A 25,622-nucleotide genomic window follows, 5' to 3' on the forward strand; every position below is an offset into this window, starting at 1 on the left:
AGGAAGAAGAGGTTCAGAGAATAGAACAGCCGGCCTGCAGCAAGGGTGCTGTCTCTGTCTCATTCGTTACAATATATATATATATATATATATATATATATATATATATATATATATATATATATATATATATATATATATATATATATATATATATATATAATATATATATATATATATATATATATATATATATATATATACGGTGGAATCTCGTTGATAATCCTGCATAATACGTTTTTCAGCCCAATACGTTTTTGTTTTTATTCCCGGCCAACATCCCTTGGAAATAATGCGTTTTCATGCATTTAATACGATCACATTTTTGCCCAAAATTGGATAATACGACCGCGGAAGTGGACCTTGACGGAAGTGGGGTGAGGCTTGGATAAGCGTTTAAAAAAGGGTCTACGGACTATAAGCTTCACGAGAGTCTACTGTAGTATAATATAAACAAATTATCACTCCGTAATACATGTACACAATACACGCAAAATGCAAAAAAAAACGCACGTTAGACAAAAGCAAGAATTTTAAATATGATATCGTGAAGTATGATGCAACGCCATTAAGAACAAAAGCTTTTTTTTCACTCAATAATAGTTTTAGCGGCGTCACTGCAGTTACGATCACGATCCATGCAGAAAGTTCCTGCGTCATAGCGCGCGTCATTTCGCAGTTTGTAGACAACGATTACCTCGCATGGCGTTTTTCATTGCAGGGCGTACGTGCATCGAGCGTCAGACCACTTACGCGACGGGCCGCACTTCAACCTAGCAAACTATTCTGGGCTGGTGGAACTGCATTCCGTTAAGACGACGCAACTGCCCCAATAGGCACGCTTCACATAATCGCACACGCACCGGCTGACCACAATTATCTTCATATAATGCACACACCACTGCATATTCTCCACACACGGTTTGTTTACTTTCGCATTGTGTTTCGATAACAGGTAATGTTGGTCGCTTCCTTTCTCTCACGCTTCGTCCACACATACGTCACTCATATAGGCTCAGAGCATGGCGCATATCGCAAGATCACCATGATTCCCACGTTGCGAGCTCCAAGTAACACACACACGCTCATGTGGCAACGCTAATGCCATGGCTTTTGCGGGCGGTAAATCGTACACATCTTACCGGTACTTGCCTACGGAGCAGAAACCTGGAGACTTACAAAGAGGGTTCAACTTAAATTGAGGACGACGCAGCGAGCGATGGAAAGGAAAATGATAGGTGTAACCTTAAGAGACAGGTTTCAACCCACATATATACCCTATAAAGTGGACGGGGAGATGACCGCCGCCGTAGCTCAGTGGTAGAGCATCGGACGCGTTATTCGAAGGTCGCAGGTTCGGTCCCTGCCGGCGGCAGGTTATCTTTTCGTCCACTTTACTTTCTTCACATTTATATTCTAATTACTACAAATAACACCCCCTATACTTTCCTTGGCATTGCTGTCTGTTAGTTCTAATTAATATTGTGTCTAACGAAGAGAGCAGAGTGGGTCAGGGAACAAACGGGGGTTAAGGATATCATAGTTGAAATCAAGAAGAAAGGGATATGGGCCGGGCACGTAGCGCGTCGGCAGGATAACCGGTGGTCATTAAAGGGACCCTCTAACACTTTTGCAGACCTCATCGTTTTACATTTTTTTTTTACTTTCGGGTGGTGTAGACTAAAGGCTGAAGAGATTAGTGCAGCAAGAACGGCAGCGATAGGGGCACGCAGTCCGAAGTTATTAAGCCTAGAACACTCAATGGAGGCCACCCTCAACTCGATTTTCGCGGAGTCACCTGACCACGTTTCACTCGCTCTGTGACGTTTTATGGCGCCCCAATGATCCTACGAACGGGAAGCTTGCATACAATGTTGCCAGTTCTTTCCAGCGTAATGATGACGCCGTTGCGATAGTAACGAACAGTGTGGTGCATTAAGAGTCAACTGCACGTTCGAAACGAGGCAGATCGCGAACGCCTCTATCATGTTTTCTAGTTTTAGTCATCTTTCTTGTTGCGACGGCGTCTATATCAACGCTCTTACACTTTTTTTCCTTCAGTTTCTTTAAGGTGGCGGTTCCACTACCACCATCTTGCCAATAGTTCGAAAAACGACAACAGACGACGCCACTCATCCACGTTTGCAGAAAGCGAGAAAACTGCGCGTGCAAGTATGGTCAGCGTCGCCTCGCGCGTGTTTTATATGTTATATGTCGCGCTAGGTGACGGAAATGGGCCGACAAAAAGCAAGGAGCACAAACGCGGACGGCGTCTTTCACCTACAATCGGGGCCAACTGTTGGCGTCGTTTCAACGACATGACGATAAGTGCCCCAGTTTGTAAGGACAAACGCTCGCTTACTATTGCAGCCCTTGAGAAAGGACAGCGCAGCGTCTAAATACAATCGCTTGAGAACAAAAGAAAAAAAAAACACGCACACACACGCACACTGGTGCGTACAACAGCGTGCACTCACACACGCACACACACATGCTCTCACCCACACGCACGCGCTACGCTCTCACTAACGCACTCACTCACATAATATAATCTGCCTCAGTGAAATAGTATTGAACAAAACATCAATCAAACGCTTCGCAGCGTTTCAGTGGAATTGCACAGCCGCTACTAAAACAATCATTTTGGTTCATTTTAGCGACCGTGGCAGTGACTTTTATAGCATCGCGCGAGCGCATGTCTTTTGTGTGTGTGTGTGTGTGGGGGGGGGGGGGGGGCGTGCTTTTGCTTATTACAATTGGAGGAGGAAAAAATAGACAGACTGATTTCAGCAAATTATAATTCGAGAGTTATCTGCAAAATTTCATCCTCTCAAACTGCAATAAACGGTTACCAAAATAAAGTACATCTTGATGATCAGTTAAACACATGACTACCACTAATTACCGGAGTTAGAACCTTCTAGAACACATGCTTCTGCCAGCGAGACGTCTGACAATGAATGCGTTTGCGTGAGGAAGAAGACAATGATTTTTCCATGTGAGGCATGATTTTTTTTCTCTTGGGAACAGTAATAAACCAAGATGGTTTGTGCGTTGGAGGGAAAGACACCCCGTTATTTTCGTCTCTTTGCTCTCATTTGTAACCTTTCGCGACGCTGTGCAGGCGCGTTCGTGGTCGTCTCGCACGAGCGTTTACAACGATGAAAGCCAGGCGCAAGACGCGCGTAGTCACACATACTGCTGACTGAACTTCTTGTATAGCTTCCACAGCGTTGCATATATTGTATGAAACTGAGTATAGGTACATCGGCCAGCGTAGGCGTGCATCCGAGGGGGCTGGGCGCCCCCCCCCCCCCTTGGGAGGGAGAGAATACAACATTTATTGGTAGAAATAAGTCGCTATTGGGGGTGGGCCTCCTAGTCCGGAAGACCATTGGCTCTTGCCGCCGCCCGGGCACGACGGTCGACCAGGGCTTGTTGCTGCACTGGGTCAGAGCTGGACAGGGTCGCCTTGGGGGCTTACATGACCGGTCATGTGGGCTTTTACAGAATCCAGTTTTTATTTATGCTTGTTCTATAAAAGCATGAATACACTTATTTGTTGTGGAAAGCTGTGGTTTTCCTTTATTTTGACTTTCAGGCACCATCGACAAGTTTTCCATTTAGGTTGCCGCAAAAGTTTTTCAACAAAATGTTCGTCAGTAGCATATGTATCGGCACTGTTTTGTTCATGTTGCCACTCTCACGTGCGTCTAAGTCAGGTTATTCTTCGTTGACCAGACATTGCACTGTCCGCCTTGTACTTTGCTACGAACTAGTTGTTATCCGATCATTAGTAGTAGTTCTGGCTACGCAGCAAGCCGCTTTACGACAAAGTAGCAGTGCGCAACAGCGTTATCACTAGGTAGAGTAGTCCTCCTCAGTCGAACTGTTTCCTGACACCGTAGCGCTCATTAGTGGCAAAGACAGTGATCGTCTTATCCGAAGTGAGTGCGTCTTTTCACAAAGCACAATATAACTTTTCCAGGGTCCCGTACATTGAATATTCTGCCACGTTGACTAGAACGTTCTGCATCTTCAACAAAGTCTCGCTTCTGTCGCATCGTTGCAACTAGGATGTAATTACCTGATTGGGTACAACTTACCACTACTGGTCAGTGGAAGTTGTCGGCACAGTGCTCGACAGGCATACTTTGAAAATTCCGGCAATGACAAGCTTTCATACGTTCACCATCGTGTCCCCTTTGAAGCGGCGCTACATACGTATCATTCACACGGCATGTCAGCGTCCTTCCTTTCACAATTTCGAACCTCACAGGCACGAAAACACTCAAAGGAACGCGCAAAACACGAGCAGCTGAACCACAAAGAGATGCGCATTACTAAAGACGTGCCGGGGAACACTGGTTCTAAGAACGCGTGACGAACGCGCAATCTTCCTGCATAGCGAAACCATTTGCCGCTTGATGAGACCGCCCCACCTGCTGACGTGGGGCGAGTGGAAAGGGTTCATCACTAAGCCCTCCTCCTTTTACGGTTGGCGTTTGTTACGCGCGGCGACTAGACTTAGCTAGTGAAGCAAACTATGAGGCCTGGAGATATAATTCATGCCTGTTCTACCCGTTTTATTATGTTTAATAGCGCCACTTTTGGCGAACGCTTGAACTCGCATAAAGCAACTTGATGTTTGATTTCATAGATGGAGCTACCACCAGAAAACGCCTGTGAGACTTATGCTTCATTGAAAATATTTTGTATGAAGCACTGAGTGGTCAAGTTAGTGAGCACAAGTAGATAAAAGACACAATATGCATCTACTAATGTGCAATACTCGTCGGCAATTAGCGCCTAAAAGAAAAAAAAAAAGCGAGTTTCTACGGGACTGGTCAGCAGGAAAATTACGTAAATTCACTGCTGTCTTGCAGGTTCCCTAATAAAGATAAAGGAATTTTCTCTTCATAGAATCATAGAAAGGTCCTTGCTTCTTCATTATGTAGAAGTTCACAGTATCCGCTTGTATAGTTTTGTCGCTTCATCGGTAATGCGTGACCAAGTACAGCCATAAACTGCCGCATTGACACAATAATAATTCATCAAGTTTTCGTCAGAACACAAAGCAACTTCGCGTGGAAAATAAGTGTAATGTAGTCTACGTAGCCACTAAATATTATCGTTCTGCTTTGAAAAGTAAAAAAGATATTCTCACAAAAACTTTTAATATTTTGCCTATTTTCATTGGAGCGTAAATAAATTAGTAATTACTTTATGGCTAATATCTCTTCATAGAAACCTTAAATAGCACTTCTTCTAAAGGTACGGTAAATTTGGTCTTGTTACGTTGAACAGTTTCGCCGTACTGGCAGTACAACGGAGGCTTGTACAACGAAAATGCCTTTTGTTGCTCACACTATATTCATTGCTATTAGGTAACGCTTCCGAACAGGCATTAACACCAGGTGTCATTAGAAAGCGGAGATCATAAGCTTTCTGAATTATTACAATTAATATTTATTTGTCAAGCGCAGCGAGCACAGTGCATCCGCAAACAATGCGTAAAATGCGGAGGGGGGTTCGGCGGAGTGGGACCGCCACCTTAAACAACGGCGCCTGGAGCGTCCCCAGCGCGTTTCCTCCAGCGCAATCGTTCGGCGCATTCTTTGCTGGACGCTGCAGTTTTAAAGCTGAAAAAGTCTAAGATCGTTCGTCTAGTTGGTGTTCAGTGAAAAAAGCATGCTAAAGAAAGCTAAACCCAGTAACAACCTCTTTTGTGATGCAACGCCGTTATTACTTCTAACGTTACATTTATCCAATCATAGGCCAGCGCTCATCTTCCTCATTTCCGCCCGCAATAGTTCTGGCGAGCGCCACTACGCGTTGATGCGGTAGGAGCTTCAAAAAAAAGTGTTGGAGGGCCTAAAGTCCCAAGATGTTTCCCTAGATGTTTGCCTGCTCTTCTTAAACCCCCTCTCACACGCAGTCGGCGTCAGCCGCCATGTTCTTCCTAAACTCCGAGGACGGAGAAACCGCGTAAAGGGTGCCGGACCGCTAACGCCCGCTGAGTGCCGACAGCGCTAGCCGTTCACGACTGTTAACGCCGGCATAAGTGCAGACAATCAAATACGATCCCAAAGGGGCTTAATACCGCACTGTTGGGGCTCAACGCGCAACTTGTCGGCGTTAACCGAGTCCGTCCGCAACTTTTTTTAGCGACACCTGCTACGTTGTGTCGCACCGGGCTCTAAAAGGTAGTGATTTCTGAGCGATCTATTTACAATATATTGGCCATGTGCCACCTTGTGTTTCGCCCATATGGCAGAAACGTGTGTTCCGCCGCCTCGAATATTAGAAGAAACGCATGTACTGCGCTAGTACGTTTTAGAAGACCCGAGTCGTCGCATGCAATTTACGCGCAAAAATATTAGCACTTTTAAATCACGTCTTCACGTCTAGACGTGAACAACCTTTACTTACTTTTCTTACCCTACGGCTCACAATGGCTGAAAAGATCGTCGTAAAACAACGTGATCAGCTGTCTGCGCGTATTTAGGATGCTTTCAACCATCACGCGAATCTGGAAGCTTCCTAAATAGTATAGATCAGTGGTTCTCAAATTGGGGACCGCGAAGCCATTTTGGGGGGCCCGCGAAACCCATCCTCGGAGTTCATATTTAGTCCAAAGCTTTGAAAGCAGGTACAAAAACACATCACTAACACCTACTTAAGTAGCGAGTCTTATGTATTTACTGTTAAAACTTTGAGATTATAATCAGGAGCAGGTAAAAGTGGCCTTGTTGATTGTTCACGGGGACTTCAGTTTACAGTAGCCATGGAAGTTTACTAACTCTACAGTACATCGATATAAAATACTGCGGATTGGTTCAAGTGAGGTCGGGGTAGCAGCAGCTCCCATCTTCAGAGATCCAGTTATTTTTTGTCTGCTTGTGGGTAGCAATATATAAAAAATATTATGTACATTTAGAAACTGCAGATACTCTTACATATGAAGTTCGTGGGGCTACTTTCACTGTGAGTTATTGCAGAATAGCTTTCACATCGATTTCGCATGTCATGAAAGCAGATCCTTGCAATTCTGCGATGGAAGGTACGCGCCGTATTGTTTCAGAAGCGCAAATGATTCCAATACACGAGGCAATCCTTTAATACCACTAATGTGTGAGACAAAGCCTAATGCCACTAGATCTTTTTTCCTGCAAGGCGAGCTGTGAAGGCACCGCGAAGGATAGACCACGGTGCTATGAAATGCACATCGCCCGAAGCGACAGTCGCGCTATTATTTATGCCGTAATGGATAGAGGTGAACACTGTATTAATTTCGGCCACATGGTATCCTTTGACGTGCGCGGATAAAGTAGAACACAAAGTCTTTTTTTTTTTTTATTAATCCCACTCCCATTCATTTTATTAATCCCATTCAAGGCGGTCGCAATATATATGCATAATCAACGATCTTAAATGTGTCAAAACTGAGGCGCTTACACGGGAGTGCGAACGGCCAAAACAGAACGTTGTCTCACCTGCAGTTTAGAAGAAAAGTGATACGTTTGTCTTTCAACGGTTCTGTGGACCGGAAAACAGGCAACTTACCTCGCACAGCTTGCTGGTCTTCGTAGGCCTGAAGTGCCCTATTCTGTGCAGCCACACTTTACGCCTTGTCCTGCCGTGCTTTCCCAGAGGCACAGAAAAGAGCGCCAGCCCTTTTCCCGACTGGGTGGGGCACCCGTAGGCGCAACAAGCAGGCATTTACGAGAATGCTCGTGTCGACCGCAGCAAATCCTTAGCACAGGCAGAAGACAGCGAAAAAAAGCATGCGCAATCTCCCGCGCTGCAGCGAGGTCCGCGACTCTACCGACTCTACTGCACGAGGCAAACGGGCGAACCAGCGTTAGGAAGAGCATGGCTACCGGAAGCCGTTTTTAACCGGAAACGAGCAGTACCCAATCACATCCGCCGACGGCGCATCAATGGTTTTCGCTATTTAAAGGAGGACCCCTTTAAGGGTAACTGACTGGATTCCAAGAGATGGCAAACGCGTGAGGGGGAGACAGAAAATTAGGTGGGTAGATGAGATTAAGAAGTTTGTAGGTATAAGGTGGCAGCAGAAAGCACAGGACCGTGTTGATTGGCGGAACATGGGAGAGGCCTTTGCCCTGCAGTGGGCGTAGACAGGTTGATGATGATGATGATGAAATCGTACACAGACGCGCACATTCCGACTTCACTTTCACCTCACTTATAGTGAACTTGTAGTTCACTATAACCTCACTGCACACGAACGAACGCGACGACAATCGCCGATGTGGTGACCCTCAGGCGATATGCTTGGTGTATCCGAGCGATGGAGGGAACACACACCGTGTTGCAACTTGACGCTGCCGAAACGAAGAAACGCGCTAAAGCGTTGTAAAACACTCCGAGTTGCTGCCGCTTCGGTGCGCTTGAAACGCGACACAGTCACAAGCTTTTGTTGCATCGAATGACGACCGGCAAGGATGATGCTGGGTACGTGCGGATAAACGTAGAAAAGAGCTTCTTGTGGAAGAAACAAAGACCGCAGGAAATTCGAATTGACGGATCTCGGTCTCGATGCAGCGGTAACTCGCCTCTCGTCGCGAACGGCGCCATGTTGCATTTTTCATTGATTCGTCTTAACCATTACGTCATGGTAAAGAGTGGCCGTAGTTGGACCAAGTTGGACGCGCATAATACAAAGGGACAGTGGTACAGTATACTTTTTATTCTTAGCTTGTCACCGACTATAAGTGCACTTTATGGTGCAATCATGTGATACGTAACTTTCGTTAATGTATTCCTCCGGGGTCGAGCAATGCTTCAATATAGCTTGCTCAGGGGCGTTGTCAGAAATTTCTTTCGGGGGGGGGGGGGGTTCAACCATACTTTATGTATGTTCGTGCGCCCGTTTGTATGTGTGCGTGTATACATACCTAAGCAAAACCAAGTGGGGGGGGGGGGGTTGAAACACCCCCCCCCCCTGGCTACGCCCCTGAGCTTGCTGAATCAGAGGAATACAAATGAAATGTTCTTAGACTGCTATAAAAGCGGAGGCAACACTGGAACCACAGACGTTAATCTGACATGACGCCTGTATTGTAGGAGTACACTTGTAGTGTTTATTGCTTTTCTTGTAAAATTAGATAGCCAGCACCACAAACACAATTGACGTTGCACCGACACTACGCCTGCATATGCTGCTTTTCCAAACCAGTTTATAGACATGGCGTGGCTCTGTGCTAGGCCACCTGACTGGCACGCATAATGGTAGGGTTCGATTACTGCTGGGATCCTGATTTTCATTCTTTCCATTCGTCGGGTCAACGCTGCCGATGTCGGTTTCTCTTAACGCTCTTGCATTTAAATTACCACTCTCTGCTGTCGCCGTTCCTGGCTAGATATAAACTGTCAATCACCTGTGGCGCACACCCGTACACCACGGCCCGTGGTAAATGGGTATGTGCCACACGTGTCTGGAGGAAAGGGTTTGACGACGCACGCGACAGGATTTTCACGTCATTCATGTCGTGACCCGACAGTCATATTCGTGAAATCATCTTACCCTCCCATGCGAATTTTGGTGTACACCAAGTTAAGGAGGCGATCATGAGAGCACCCGGACCTAGGCGCAGGTAGGTAGGTAGGTAGGTAGGTAGGTAGGTAGGTAGGTAGGTAGGTAGGCAGGCAGGCAGGCAGGCAGGCAGGCAGGCAGGCAGGTAGATAGGTAGGCAGGTAGGTAGGTAGGTAGGTAGGTAGGTAGGTAGGTAGGTAGGTAGGTAGGTAGGTAGGTAGGTAGGTAGGTAGGTAGGTAGAAACGCTCAAAGTGCCAAAGGTTCGCTAAGAAATGCTTCGCATTTAAAATTGGTAGTCGGTCCCTTTAACCTCTTAACGCACACACAGGACAACATATAGGCATGCTATATCGCCGTTGTGCACTATCTTTGTGCGTTTGTGTGTGGACTATGGACGTGTACGCATTATGACTGTTTTTAGATGTGAAGCATCTTATAGACCGTTGCATCGGGCGAGGAGGACCGGACTGGCAACCAGCGCTTTCCTCCTTTCTGGCTCGTGCGCGACGGTGCGGAGTGTGCGGGCTGATTCTTGGATGAGTGGCGTTGTCGAACAATTTTTGCGTGTTTTAGGTCAACCTGCGTATTTTATTCTATTTTATTGCGATGTCAGCCAGCGAAAGGTCAATGGGAAACCGCTGTGCCGTTTTTGGTTGTTCTAACAACTATAAAAAGGAAACTGCTGTCAGAATAACTATGCGACGTGCATCACCAAGCGCGGAGGATTTGTGGTTGTGCGCACTGTTCAAGGTACGTCGTTTGTGTTACGTAAGAGGTTCTATATCGGCAAGTGCCGCAATATGCCTGAAATTCCCAGTGTTCCACGCAGCCAAATGTCAATCGGATATGGCCAGATTTGCGAACAAACATAAGCGGTCAAGTACGGCCCTGTCTGGTAAAGTGCAAAACATCTAAGTACCACTCGAGTAGCCACCTGAGTTGTTTTCGCTTCGTTTTATTATTATATTGATGTGTTTATTCTAACAATTAGCTTCGTAGCTCGGCTCAACACGGTGATCGTTGCAGTTGATGTTTACCGGTATTAGCACGGACAAGAAATCCCTCACTTCGCAACGGGGTAACCGCGGCATCGTAGATTTAATTTGTGCTCCGTACCAGCCTTGTAAAACCCTATCATTCAATGAACGCTACATGAAAAGGATGTGGCGAGATCTTTGTCGTGGGGTTACAACTTCCGTAAGACAGCGGGGTGTATCTTATACGATTAGCCATATGAAAGCCGAATAGTAACAAAAAAACAGAGTTCTGTCACTTCGTGTGTAGAACTACTACTTCAGGAAGACAAATTTTTACGTGGTCAAGAAGCGTGTCCGACAAGTCGCGCAATGATATACAGCATAGCTAATTCCCTTCTAAGCGCGATACAAAAACCACGTTGTTACACTTGTCTAGTGTTTCCTGAACTGCCAATATTGCTGCTTAGCTTTGCGAACGGCAGCATGAATTTTGTAAAAACAGTATATCTGGTAGATGAAGTTAAAAAAAAAACGCGAATCATCTCCGATGCCGATCAAAGGCTCGAGCCCGGGCGCGCTTCGTGCCTCACCAGCAGAACAAACTCTCTAACCATCTTCATCTTATCTCCGCCGAAATCCAATCAAATATCACAACTCTTAAAAGAAAAAGAAGCGCGCCGGCATGTCAACATCAGCATCGTTTTTATACCAGCGCATCTCTGTAAACAGCTCTAACTTCGTACACACTGGTGGGAAATAAACGAGCGAGTAATAAGCGGTCACTTAAATGTTCAGAAAGAAGATAGGCAACTGTTTGCGAGCGACAAGCAGATGCCGTCCGCGCCACGAAATCGAGACTGCGTGCTCACGCACAACCGCATGTACGAGCGGTAGTCGGACCGACTGCCGTTTAGGCTGTCGCACGTGCGACAGCATAAACACACCGTGAATGAAAAACCAAACTAAAAGATTACAATCCAAGAAAAAAATTCATTGTATTTGCCAATAGTGGCGGCACTTGCTTGCCCTGCTGGATAAGGTCGAAATATTTACGTGGTTTTCCAACAGACAGTGCCGAAAATACATGATATCGACCACTGGCGACACATTCGCGTCGCCGTATATTAACGTCATTGACCCTGAACGGATCAAACCATTTCAGGACGTCTCACAGATTCATTTCCTACGTAGACAGCATCACTTGATACGAAATTCAGTGCGCCAGAAAGAAAAATCTGTGCAAAATTCAGCAGATCCCACGTACCGTGGGAATCGATGTTATGCGAAGCATGCGCAGGATAGTGACGGTGGCGTAATTTTTCACATTGAGCGAACCGTTACGATATGACGCCAGAGAAATGTGGAATTGGTATACGTACACTCATATGTTGAAGAGTAGCATATGTATTATATAAGCAATTGTTTACAGTTGCGTATCGATGCTGCACTGCTAGTCAGCGATAGTTACATCGTGACGCACCACAGATGCATTCCGAGAGCTCTGCGCGTGCGCGGAAGCGGGGGTGGCAGTGTTGTGGCCGTGGATGGCCCCAGTTACGATAATAGCTGCGGCGCCGCTCGACGTTGCTTTGGAAGCCTATGCTTCTCTGTGATGACGGCGAAGGCACGCACGTTTCACGAACCCGTGTGCATGTGTAGAAGCCGTTCTTGACAGTTCTTCAACCAGGTCATCATCACTATGATCAGTGAGCACTAGCAGCTTCACCGGACTTGTTAATCGGATCCGTTCGTGATCGCGGCCACGAGGAGTCTAAGTGTAGTGAAGTGCGAGGTATAGTGCAGCTGGTGGAAATCCTGGATGCCTCTTACGATTAAATGATCTATGATGCCTCCTGTCGTGGACGTGGCAGAGAAATCTTTTGATACCCTTTCCACGTCCAAGCCGTCTTTCACGCACTATAAGGACCAAGCGTTGTTGGGTCTTGATACCTCAATGTTGAAGTCACCGGTAATGATGACAGGCCTGGTTCTTTCAGCAGATATATTGTAGGAAGCATTGACCCTGGTTTTTGCGTAGTCCACGTCGTCCACGTTGCGGACCACGTGGACGAGTGGATGGCAGTTGAGCGTCCTCCAGAGGTGTTCTGTCTTCAGCTTCCTCACTTTCCTTGCGTCCGCCGCGGTGGCGTAGCGGTTACGGTGCTAGGCTGCCGACCCGAAGGTCGCAGGTTCGATTCCCGCCGCGGTGGTCGCATTTCGATGGAGGCAAAATGCTAGATGCCCGTATACTTACTGTGCGATCTCGGTACACGTTAAAGAATACCCGATGGTCAAAATTTCCGGAGCACTTCGGTATGGCGTCTCTCATAATCATAGCGTGGTTCTGGGCCATAAAACCCAAACACTTATTATCACTTTCCCTGCGTGTGAATGTGTGTGTCCGCGGTCATTGTATTCGTTGAGATTCTGCATCACCTGTGGCACACACCCGCATAACATGAACTCTGGTATACGGGTATGTACCACACGTGACTGAGAGAAAGGGTTTCATGACGTACGCGACAGATATTTTGCGTTATTCGTGTCATGACCAGTGCATCATGTTCGTCATACAATGATCCCCTGCTCTGCCAATTTTGGTATATTACAAGTGATGGAGACGACCAGGGGAGCGCCCAGACGTAGGCGGCTAGATAGATAGATAGATAAATAGATACGTAGATAGAAACGGCCAAAGTGCCTGAGGTTCGCTAAGAAATGCTTCGCATTTAAAAAACCGGCTGCAACTGCAGCCGCACGCATACCTTCCATACAAACACGGAGCTTCGCACATGCCAGTGGGTTGCCAGACTAGAGACGGCGCCGCCCGCTAGGCAATATGGCGGCGCCCACGAGAAAAAGGTCTATTCGCCGCGAGATCGGGCTACAGGTGGCAGCACCGTCGCCGCGCTAGTGTGGATAGGCGGTTGTCGGCGCGTATACAAACGTGCACAACAGCGCTTCGTTGTGAGCGATGTGACCCGATTTCCGGCACACAGAATGCGTTGACTGCAGCTTTGTGGTAATATGTGCGCTCTTCATTCTCGAATTATTGCACGAAGCGCGCCGAACGCTACAATTAGTTGTGAGAGAACCGTATTCTGCCAACGAACGGGTTGCTCGCCTTCGGCGACAGTCGGCGCTTTCGCAATGGGTGACTTTTTCTTGTTGTTTTATTTGTACATGTTTAGCGTGTGTTCCACCTACTACGCACTGCTGTATAGCGCGACTGAATTAACTATTTACTTCTTGTTCATTTGGATGCCCCTCAACAAAAACAAAGCCCGTATTCCTGCGCGATTAGTTGAAATAGCACTTTGTGCATTGCGTGCTCAAATATTCATTCGCATTTCTTATTCAGTTCTCCATGAAACGTAGGACAGCTTATAGGTCTACTGAGGAAAGCTACGTGGCTGACAGCGCTTTAGCGCTACGGAGACGTTTAAAACGCACACGGTTGTTTTTATTCCAGTAGCAGTACACAAAGGTAACTGTACAGCACGGAAATTTCTTCGATTGATTACTTGCACAACAGTAATGGAACAAAGGTCCGGTTATTTCACGGGATCAAAGTACGTTTTTTCATACGAATAATGCCCGCTGCCTTCCGTCAATCTAAACAACGCAACACAAACGCTCAAGATAATGTACAGAAAAAAAGATGTGGCTTCGCGTGAAATTACTACGACATAAATGTAAACTACGCCGTTTGGATTAATTTTTTACCACCACCGCTCTTTAACGCGCACCTTAATCTAAGTACACGGTTTTTTTTTTATAAATTTCGCCACAAGATAAAATTGCGCAAGGCAACTCAGTTTTGCGATTTCCGTGTCATTTCATTTTCTGTTCTTTTTAGGGGACAATTTAAGCACCGAAGCGTCAGACGTGACTTAACAGAAATGTTTCTCTCTAGCGAGACCAGGACCGTACACAACTAAAGCTCGTCGCGTAACGTATAAACAACACCTAACCACAACGCTCAAGTACATGCGAGCCTTTTTTTACCACCGCGCCGCTAAAAGGCTATATTCACATGAGATTTAATACTTCGCATCATTAGGGCAACGTCAAGTGCACTTTGCAGTGCGCTTGAACCACTGAGTGGCACCTACACGATATGACTCTCGTGAACAGAGGGTACGACGACCACACACAGCACTCTCGACAAGTGCACTCTGTGATGCTATTACAGTACATATACAGCCGATCAAGGCCAAATCTTTCTTTACATCGTGTTAGGCATACCTACGAGCGGTTAAAGTTGCACTAACGCAACGGAACAAACCGCCTTTTGAGGATCTGCATGACGTACGCGCACATGCAAACACAACGGGGCTAGCAGACGACGCACGGAGCAATCCACACTAGGTGCGGTTCAGCCAGAAGCCGCTAGGCGGCGACTCCGCTCGATCTCGCGGCCAATAGGGAACCAGCGCTGGAGTTTCGGCGGTGTGGGTAGTGCCGCCCTGGCGGTCAAAGCGCGCATACTCCAGCCGCTCCCGCGGACGAGAGTAGCGACTGGTTGAGGCGATGCGGGCGCGTATCGCCGAAACAAAACTAAAGGATGCTGGCGGTACTGTTGCGCATTCAAGTGCCGTAATACGTAGAAATGAGGGAGGACGTATTATTCTATGCTTTTGCTTCTAAAACATATGAACAGGAACGTATGCGGCGTGCATCCCGGCAGTCAGGCGAGCACAGTATTTTCTGCTCTTGTGGCGTGGGGCTAGTTTCTAAACCGAATTGCGCGTGTCTGATAGATTTATTCGATAGTGCGGACCACCAGTAGAAACCGGGGCCAACGAGCGGAATTTAATCGGTGTTTTGTCGTAAATAAAAAATGCGTATTATGCAGCATGCGGCATACGTAACAATCTTCATCTGACAACCACCAGGCTCCTTCTGATGCCACCGCATGCAGTGAATATGATACGGTAAGCAGGTGGTCTACATTATTTGCAAACAGTTACGCAGAAGGAAAGCTGTCTGTCTACGAGATGCGTACAGGGGCACGTTCGCCAAAAGCCGCTGAACTGTTATGAGAAATACGCACGCGATGGATGCCTCCATTGAACTTCACTTGAGCAACAGACAGAGTTGTTGTCGCGAACAAAGCAGCGGACTACTCGAAGCTTAGCTCTCTGGAGACAGCCGATGCGGTAAAGGTTCTTTGTGCATTGGCTGCCGTGGCGAAGTGACATCGCAATTTATGCCTCGCTAGAAAATGGTCAAATGCCTTGGATTTTTACTCGCCGTTTAATTCGCCTAACGTACTGTGTTAGTTTTTTCGCTTGCCTGTGTCTGCTTAGAATAAACGTGTTTGATCAACATCGACAATTGCTGGCGTTTTACGTGCCAAACAAGGTATGATTATGAGGAACGCCGTAGTGTGGGAATCAGGATTAATTTTGACCGCTTAGGGTTCTTTAATGTGCACATAAATCTCAGTATGCGGGTGTTCTTTGTATTTCAAACCCATCGAAATGCGGCCACCGTAGCCGGGAATCTATCCGCGCCCTCGAGCATAAACGCACGACACCATACATGCTATGCTAGCACGGTGGTTTGCTTGATCAACGTCCGCGTGCATACATACCGCGGACTGGGCATACATATACCACGGCAGAAAAACGTTGACGCACCTACTCCTTACCTCTTACTTTTTTTTTTTTACTGAGGTAGTGGGCAGCTGGTATCGACGCAGCACGTACTTATCAATGGAGGCTTGTGAGCCTGCACTAGCTTGACACAAATCCCAGGACGCAACCAGAAAATGTTGACGACAGAGTCGCCACCACGGCACACCACTGTCTCTTCTACGCCGTATGCACTGACGTAGTCTGCTTTGCAGGGCTTCTCTGCGTTTTCCCGTGCTTTCCTGAGAAAGTAACCTTCAGACAAAGTTATTTTTTTTCTAAACCATACAGCAATAATAGAGAGTTTTAGCAAGTTACGGAAATACGGTACGCAAATACGCTACCGTAGGACGGTACCGCTCCTCCTTTCCAGGTCGTCGACCTTTTGCCGGGAAGGCACCCCAACACCACAAAAGCTTTTTCGAAATTTACTGTGGGGTTGTCACGGCTTATCATTGCCCGCCAGCCCACGCATTGTTAACGAGACACCTGTCGTTTGGGGTACGCATTGTCAGTGTAACGGGGAGCGGCAAAAGCACAACCAGCGGGAAAGGAGGAACGCTACCGTACTGCCTTACCGTATTTGCGTACCGTATTTTCGTGACTTGCTAAAACTCTCTATTACTGGCGCAATGGCTGCTTGAGCTGTTCGCGCCAAAATGAAGCACGGGGACGGTGCACGCGCGTGCGCTCACCGCAGTACAGTGCGGCCGGTCGTCTGAGTGCGAGCGGCATGGCCTCCGAGATTAGCCGGCGGCGCGGAGGCCATGCGAGCGGCTGAGTTATGTCGCGACTCCCCGCCAGGCGCCCTTTTTCGGCGCGCCACCTATCCAGCACTGGTCTCCCATAGCGGAGTTCAATCCGGTGGTGGTGGTGGTGTGCGGCGTGACCACCCTTACTGCGCATGCGCAAGTCCTCTCCACAGACCTCCTCCCCCTCTCCACTTCCTCTTTCCCTCTCTCCCCTCATCCTCTCCACTCCCCCTCTGAAACGCGGGCTCTACTTGCCGAAACGCTGCTTCGCATTGCCTCATGGTCCCCTTTAGCGGGAGATGGCGTGATTTTTGATCTCAGCTGCCTCTGCGAGCCCTGCTGTTGGACGCCAGCTGGAAGGCTCTGCGTTCGAAACCGTGCACCCCAGATGTCATGCTCGTAAATACAGAGTTCTTTGCCATTCTTGGCATGATTCTGGTGTTGATAAAGCAATAAGCAGGCACTTGTGCACCTCGAAAGAGGTTTAGCCCAGTCTTAGCAGCCACAAGACACTCTAGTCACGCTATATGTTCCTGTTGTTCACCATTTCCATGCCTGTTGGTGTGTGCAGTACGCACACACGTGCAGGCTTTGTTTTTGTTGTCCTCAGCTGCCTCTGCAAGCCCTGTTGCTGGACGCCGGATGGAAGGCCCTTCACTCGAAAGTGAGCCCCTTAGGCGACACGCCCATCAATACCGAGTTCTTTGTCCTTAGCATGATTGTAGTGCCATATAATAGCGAGGCAATAACTCATTTTCGAAGGTCACTTGATGCTCCATGCATGTTGCTTGGTTTCCGAACAAGTGGCTTGGTTTTAAGTGATCTAGTTATCTATGTGGAAAAAAAAGTGGGCGATTAGATGACGAACATGCTTTCCTGGAGAGGCAACTGGATCTCTCGGGTGGGAGGTGGTCGCGCGCAATGAAGCAAGTTAACATATGTTAGGGGAGCAGATGTTTCATTCTTTTTAAATGGCCCCCCAAAAGTCGCCACATGTCCCAATAACATCCCAAACGCCTGCAGTCTGCTGTATACATCCCAGAAAGGTCTCTTTTTGTATCACTTGGGCTGTTTTTCCACCTTGTGTGGAACGTCGTAAGGAAGTCCCGAATTCCCAAAAAGGATGTCATATGGATGTTCCTAGCATGCCTTTGCGCTGTGTATAATTTTAATAATATAATTGTGGTTTAACGTCCCGAAAGCACGATATGATTACGGAAGACGCCGTAGTGGACGGCTCCGGAAATTTTGTCCACCCGGGGTTCTTCAACGTCCATCTAAATCTCAGTACACGGGCCTCTAGCATTTTCGCCTCCATCGAAAATGCGGCCGCCGCGGCCGGCACATATATATATATATATCTATATATATATATATATATATATATATATATATATATATATATATTGCAACGAAGATGCGCGAGCGTACGGGGCGCGGAAGAAGAGTAGTGGAGCCGGCGCTTGGACTGTGTGGTTGGGTGAACCGGACTAGGCCCGTCTCAGAAGTACGCTGCTCTTTCCCAATGCCATTTCACCTCGTCTGTAAATAAACACAATCACTCGTAACAGTTTGGTGGAAGGTGCCGGGTACATCGATCTGGACGACGCAGCTCTAGCAATTTTGCGACGGAGCAGACGCTTGGCAGGCTTGCCACCGCAGCTACCAGACATGGAGGACGCAGGAGCAGGCCATAACAACCTCGCCGCTGATGAGCAACACGCTCACCCGCCAGGACAAGCTGGCTGCAGCACGTCCGAACGTCAACCAAGGACCTTTTCGGGGCAGCCGGATGACGATGTTGAGGATTGGCTCAAGCACTACCAAAGAGTGAGTCGCAGCAACCGCTGGAGCACTACTAAGCAGCTCGAGAACGTGGTGTTTTTTTTCTCGTTGGCACCGCGTCTCTTTGGTTCTACAACCACGAGAGTGCATTGACCACATGGGACATTTTTGTGGACGAGCTGAAGAGGTGTTTTGGTGACTCGACTGCTAAGGTCAAGCAGGCGGAGCAAACGCTTTCACGCAGAGCTCAGTTACCTGGCGAAATATGCACCACCTACATCGAGGCCGTCTTGAGGCTCTGCGGAATCGTGAGTGCGACCATGTCTGACGAAGATAAGGTAGCTCATCTCCTCAAGGGAATCGCGGAAGACGTGTACAATTTCTTATCACTAAGGAAGTCCTACACACACCTTCCGACCTAAGGAAACACTGCCGAGCGTTTGAAGCGCTAAAGAGGAGGAGAATCCTACCGAAATTTGGACGTCTTGACAATGTGCCCACGATTGCAAGTGTCAACCTTCCATCGCAGGACGACATCTCTTCGATTATAAGACGAGTGGTTAAGGAAGAACTTGCTCAACTGCAAGCTGTGGAAACCGCCGGTGTCTGCCATCAGTGTGCATTCGACCAACGCCCCCATGAGCCACCGGTACCTCGGATGCGTCAGAGCTACCTTGAGCCTCGCCCGAATTACACCGATCGGTTCGAACGAAGGAGTGAACGGCCACTCGAAAACCAGGAACGCAGGCAAGCTGCATCACGGCGATTTACTCCTCAGCCGCCATCTCCCAGCTTTTATCAACCAACGAGGTCTACCTCGCCGGAGACGACTAGACGCGACACCCGTACTTGCTACAACTGCGGGCTACCTGGACACATCGCTAGGTACTGCTACCGTCGCCAGCAGCGAGCTCCACGATTCAACGTGTACACGCCCTATGTGCCTGCTGGCGAGTCTCGACCATTTCAGAGCTCTTTCCAACGGCAACACGCAGCACGTGCTGACTCGCCTTGCTCCGACCGCAGCGTTACCCCACCACCCGCACGCCAACAGCGATCCCCGTCCCCGCGTCGCCGCTCGGGGACGCCACCACCACTGGGAAAATAATTGGTGCGACCGATGGGGGCGAGGCCGCAAAATCATTTTCCGCAAGACCCCCTTGTGTTGTAATGGTTGAAAACAAAGTGAGTGTTTTTGTAGACAATGTGAGTACTGTTGCACTAGTTGATACCGGTGCTGCAGTTTCTATAATGAGCATGTCTTTTAAAAATCGCCTTGGGACGAAAGTAATGTTTGCTTGGAATCGGAGTGCTACGTTCCGCGGCGTAGGGGGAGAAACGTTGAGCCCGGTTGGTGTTTGTTCTGTTTTACTTTCTGTAGGAAATCAAACGATTAGAGCTGAACCAACGGTGCTTGCACGTGCGACACACGACGTCATTCTATTTTGCGTGAATGTGGTGCCACTCTGGATTGTGGTAGTGGTGGGATTATTTTTCGTACCGTGTTGCCCTCTCCATTGATGGAAAATACCGTTGATGACAGCTCGGACGTGTTTTCCGTGTCTCAAGACGTCTGTTTGGCCCCGCATACCGCAATGTTTGTGCGCGTAAACTCTTCACGTTCTTGTGCGGGTTCTTACTACGGTTTAGCCGAGCCGAACTTCAGTAATGCACTTAAGAAAAACGTTATTGTGCCTCGTTGCCTCGTGCTCGCCGTCGATGGTTGTGCCGATTTGTGGACTGTGAACGTTTCCGCGCAGCCCATATCTCTGCCTGCAGGACTTAAATTGGCAAGCTTTCAAGAGCAAAGTACTTTTACCATACGGTCACTTGAACTGTCGGCGGCCGTAAAGAAACCCCACGCCAATTCGTATATATACCCCGACTATTCTGCCAGCATTGACCGTATGATCAACAATTGCTGATCATACGGTCACAGACCGAACTGAACGGTCTCTACTGCAGGAGGTGCTCGCAGGCTACGCCTCAGTTTTTTACTTTGCCCAAGACGAGACGTCTACCGTTGCGCCACCGTCTTCACGTACGCAACACCGCATCTATACAGGCCAAGCACCACCAATACGCCAGAAGCCCTATCGCGTATCGCCTTCCGAAAGGAGAGTCATCACTGAGCAAGTTGAAGACATGCTAAAGAAGGGCGTCATACAAGAATCGTGTAGTCCGTGGGCAGCTCCTGTCATTCTAGTCAGGAAGAAGGATAATTCATGGAGATTCTGCGTAGACTATCGTCGCCTAAATGTTATTACAAAAAAAGACGTCTACCTTTTGCCACGTATAGATGACGCCGTGGATTGCCTGCATTCTGCCTCCTATTTTTCTTCTGTTGACTTGCGTTCTGGGTATTGGCAAATTCCTATGCATCCCTCAGATAAAGAGAAGACGGCCTTCGTAACACCAGATTGTCTTTTTGAGTTTAACGTTATGCCCTTTGGTTTGTGCAATGCTCCAGCGACATTCGAGAGATTTATGGATACAGTACTCCGTGGACTAAAATGGGAAATTTGCATGTGCTATTTAGATGACGTGATTATCTACGGAAAGACTTTTCAAGAGCATAACCACCGCTTGTCACTTGTGCTTGAATGCTTACGCGAAGCTGGCCTTGTTTTAAACTCAAAGAAGTGCCATTTTGGAGAACGTCAAGCCCTCGTATTAGGCTTTCTCGTGGATAAAGACGGCGTACGACCAGACCCACAGAAGACCGCAGTGGTTCGCAACTTTGAGCAACCACGAACAGTGAAGGACCTGCGAAGTTTTCTGGGTCTGTGCTCGTATTTCCGCCGATTTATTAAGAACTTCGCACACCTCCCCACTGACGTCCCTTCTTCATAAAGACACACCGTACTTGTGGGATGATAAATGTGAGGCTGCATTTCAACCCCCCCCCCCCCCAGCTGAAGTTCTTATTAACTTCAGGACCCATCCTGAAGCATTTTGATCCTGACGCTTTCACTGAACTTCATACTGATGCTAGTGGCATAGGTGTTGGTGCTGTGCTGGTCCAACCCTGCAACAGCCGTCAGCACGTCGTAGCATATGCCAGTCGGACACTGACCAGAGCAGAGAAGAACTACACCGTCACCGAGCTCGAGTGCTTAGCAGTCGTCTTCGCCATTCAGAAGTTCCGACCGTATCTACATGGCCGCGAGTTCACAATAGTGACCGATCAACACTCACTATGCTGGCTTGTGGGACTTCGCGACCTGTCTGGCCGGCTGGCTCGTTGGGCGTTGCGCCTCCAAAGTACAGCTTTTCTGTGACCTATAAGAGCGGACGATGTCACACGGATGCCGACTGCTTATCCCGCCTTCCTTCAGTACACACCAATGCTGACGACGATGACATTGATGACTATTTAGTTTCTGTCTTGTCCGACTTCCCAGATACCAGCAGCTTCAAACGTGAGCAACAACGCGACCCTACCCTGAAACCCTTGCTCGAAGCTGCACATAACTCCGCCGACAAGCACTTTACAATTTCAAATGGCTTGATGTACAAGAGAAACTATTCAGCCGACGGCCTCCCGTTGCTTCTAGTGGTGCCGGAAAGCCTGCGCCAGGTCGTCCTTCGTTCTATGCACGATGACATAACATCCGGTCATCTCGGTTTCACACGTACGCTACATCGACTACGTGAGAGGTTCTACTGGCCGAAAATGTGGAAGACAACAAAACAGTACGTCGCCAGCTGCGCTATATGTCAGCGCCACAAGCAATCCACCACTGCCCCGGCAGGTTATTTGCAGCCCATCTCACCACCGACATCCCCTTTTGAAAAAGTCGGCATCGACTTGCTCGGACCCCTTCCTAACACCCCATCCGGCCACCGTTTTGTTATAGTGTGCGTAGATTATTTAACTCGTTATACGGAAACGGACGCACTGACAGCGGCCACAGCAGCCGCTGTTTCCTCTTTTCTGTTACAACGGGTCATACTGCGTCACGGTGCTCTACGGGTTGTCATCAGTGACCGTGGACGGCAATTTATCGCCGATGTGGTTGAAAAAATTTTGCGCCTCCGTGGCTCCTCTTATCGCCACTCCACCCCTTACCATCCGCAAACTAACGGTCTCACTGAGAGAACGAATCGAACTCTTACGAATATGCTATCGATGTACGTTGATGCTGACCACAGGAACTGGGACGCCGTCTTACCGTTTGTTACTTACGCATATAACACCGCCAAGCATGGAGTTACTGGACATTCGCCTTTTTTTCTGCTTTACGCACGAAACCCTCGGAGTTTTCTGGACACCCTCTTACCTTTCTCGCATGAGGAAAATCTGTCCATCGCTCAGACGTTGTGTCGTGCTGAAGAAGCACGTCAACTAGCGCGCCTTCGAACATTGTCTTCTCAAGAACACAGCAAGAGTCGCTACGATGCCAAGCATATCCCCGTAGAGTTTTCTCCTGGCGACTACGTTTGGCTGTGGACGCCTGTTCGTAGAAGAGGATTGTACCGGAAGTTTCTAGCAAACTATTCCGGCCCATGCGTGATAGTCACTCGTCTCAGTGACGTGAATTACGTTGTCGCCCGGGTCACAGCCAATAACCGGCGTTCGCGCGTTACCCAAATTGTTCACGTAGCCCGCCTCAAACAGTACCATCATAGGCATATTTAACTCGCTCGGCGAGCTTCGTCTGCCGCCGGGGGAAATGCAACGAAGATGCGCGAGCGTACGTAGCAAAATCACTGAAGTTATATTCTATAAGTGCAATTTCCGCCCCCACAATTTTTAGTCCCCGTCATCTAAATCTAAATGTAAACTGACAAATGACCCGTCACTATATTTATAGGCTTTTCCTTAAGTACACGTATTGATTGTCCACTGCTGTTTTGCTTTGTTTTGTAGTTTTGTAAACGGGGTGCTGGCCTTTGTCAAGCCGTTAGAGGCTTTTTGCTAGCACCCTGTAGCCTCACCAGAGTTGTATTCTTCCCTGTTGATGCTGAAATAAAGTTGTTTGTTATGTTATGTTAAGGGGCGCGGAAGAAGAATAGTGGAGCCGGCGCTTGGACTGTGTGGTTGGGTGAACCGGACTAGGCCTGTCTCAGAAGTACGCTGCTCTTTCCCAATGCCATTTCACCTCATCTGTAAATAAATACAATCACTCGTAACAATATATATATTTCTGGCTACGACATGAACCATACGTACGCCTATGCATACAGGCGATTCGCGATACTGATCCGCGATAGGAAACGTGCAAGCTCAAATGGGACAGAAGCAGCTTGATTTATCGTACTAATGTACCCAAATGGTTCTCAGTGTTTGCGCCCTGCATATTGTGTTAGTTTGAAATGCGTTATGTGGCCACTTTATGCTGTATATTCAGCACGTTTTGCCATGAATGTTTAAACTTCGCGCGCTGGGCACACCGATCGATCGCAGCGCCAGTTTCTTCGCGATTGTGAGAATCTCTTCGAAGGCGTACACGAGATCGGCACTTTTACGTCCTCGTAGAATTTCGTACAACCTTTGTAGCAAACACTCATTTACGTCCCAGGTTTTCTGCTTGATTTAACTCTGAGCTAGCAAATATCACTCAGCAACGAGAGAATGCAAGCGCACTGCATCTTACCATGACGTCACCTGGTTGTAGCCGTACTGGTAATCGCGCTGCTGCTCTTTCTGCACTGGGTAGGCAAGCTGGTTCTCGTGCATGTAAAGCACCTTTCGCAGCGGCACCAGGTCTGGCCGTAGCCCCAGAAGTTCGGCAAGGTTGAGCGTGCCGCTGGCCATAAGCACACGATAGTCATCTGACGGTTCTATACACTCCGCAAGCCACAGAGCTGCCGTGCGCGCGCGCCAGTGCCACTTGTTCGCCGGCAGCGTGACCAAGCGACATACTCCCAAGTCCTCGCTAAGCAAATCAATCAGCTGTTTGTGCGAGCCACCGTAGAACGGCTCTAGCAACAATACCGACATCATTGAAGACAGTGTCTCACGACTTCGCCAAACAGAGCAGCACACGAACACATAGAGCACAACACCGTAACATTGCCACCGTGATACACAACACAGACGTAGCCACACTAGCCACACCAATGGCCACAAAACCGTCTGGTGTGGAAACTGCACCTTCCACACTAAAACCAAAATAGTCGTAGCGGCGGCGTGACGAACTGGAGATACCGCTGCAAGTAAGATCTTCATGGATCTTCAGATCTTCACAGAGCCGTGTATCGTAGAGTTTCTTCAGATACAGTGTTATTTTTGTAGTGGCAAGAGCGAAGCGGGCGCTCGTGGGCGGCGCTGTGACCAAAAAAAGTTGTCGGCCGCGTGTGGCGCTGCTGTCGCTTCTCCCAGGAAAATGCGGGAATTTTGTAAGCGGTCTGTCACAGAACGGAGGCGGTTCGTTCTATCGAGCCGCACGCGATTTGTGGAGACTCGTTTGACGGTCAAGATGTTAGAATAGCCACAGAACGGTCACAGAACTAGAGTGTACTAGAACTCTAACAAATGACTGTAGCCAGTGGCGGATCCAGACGGGGGGCGGTAGGGGCAATCGCCCCCCCCCCCCACAAGCCTGTGTCAGCCCCCCCACCCCATCGCCCCTCCTTCTCTTCAGTGCCTGTCAGCCACCTCCTTTGTCAGGTTGCTTTGGCTATCACTGCCCAAAAGGGGAAAGGAGAATCATGTCCCCGCCCTCTACCTCTCTCCTCATCTCATCTCCCCCTCCTCCCACGTTCGGATGAATGAACCCCCCCCCCCCAAACAAGGCACCTGGATCCGCCCCTGATTGGAGCCATGATCAAGGACTGTAGGCGCCTCAGAGAAAAGTTCCTGCTTGGTTGTGTGTGTTTGTGCGACTGAACCTTGTGCAACTTTGGGAATCTTCTGTGGACTGTGAAACACCAAGGCATGTTCTGTAGACCGAAGGTAGC

The 25,622-nt window shown here is 48.3% G+C and overlaps 1 protein-coding gene across 1 annotated transcript in view; it reads right to left on the bottom strand.

Moving 5' to 3' along the window:
- LOC119386544 (glycosyltransferase-like domain-containing protein 1) overlaps positions 1-24,768 on the bottom strand; it is a 103,067-nt gene extending 78,299 nt beyond the window's left edge. Inside the window, exon 1 of the mRNA XM_049413170.1 lies at positions 24,317-24,768. Within this exon, the coding sequence (XP_049269127.1) occupies positions 24,317-24,666 (350 nt within the window). The 5' untranslated portion in view covers positions 24,667-24,768. The remainder of the gene's footprint in view (positions 1-24,316) is intronic.
- Between the last annotated feature and the right edge of the window lie 854 nt (positions 24,769-25,622).

Source organism: Rhipicephalus sanguineus, chromosome 3 (genome assembly GCF_013339695.2).
Source record: "Rhipicephalus sanguineus isolate Rsan-2018 chromosome 3, BIME_Rsan_1.4, whole genome shotgun sequence".
Classification (NCBI taxonomy): Eukaryota; Metazoa; Arthropoda; class Arachnida; order Ixodida; family Ixodidae; genus Rhipicephalus; species Rhipicephalus sanguineus.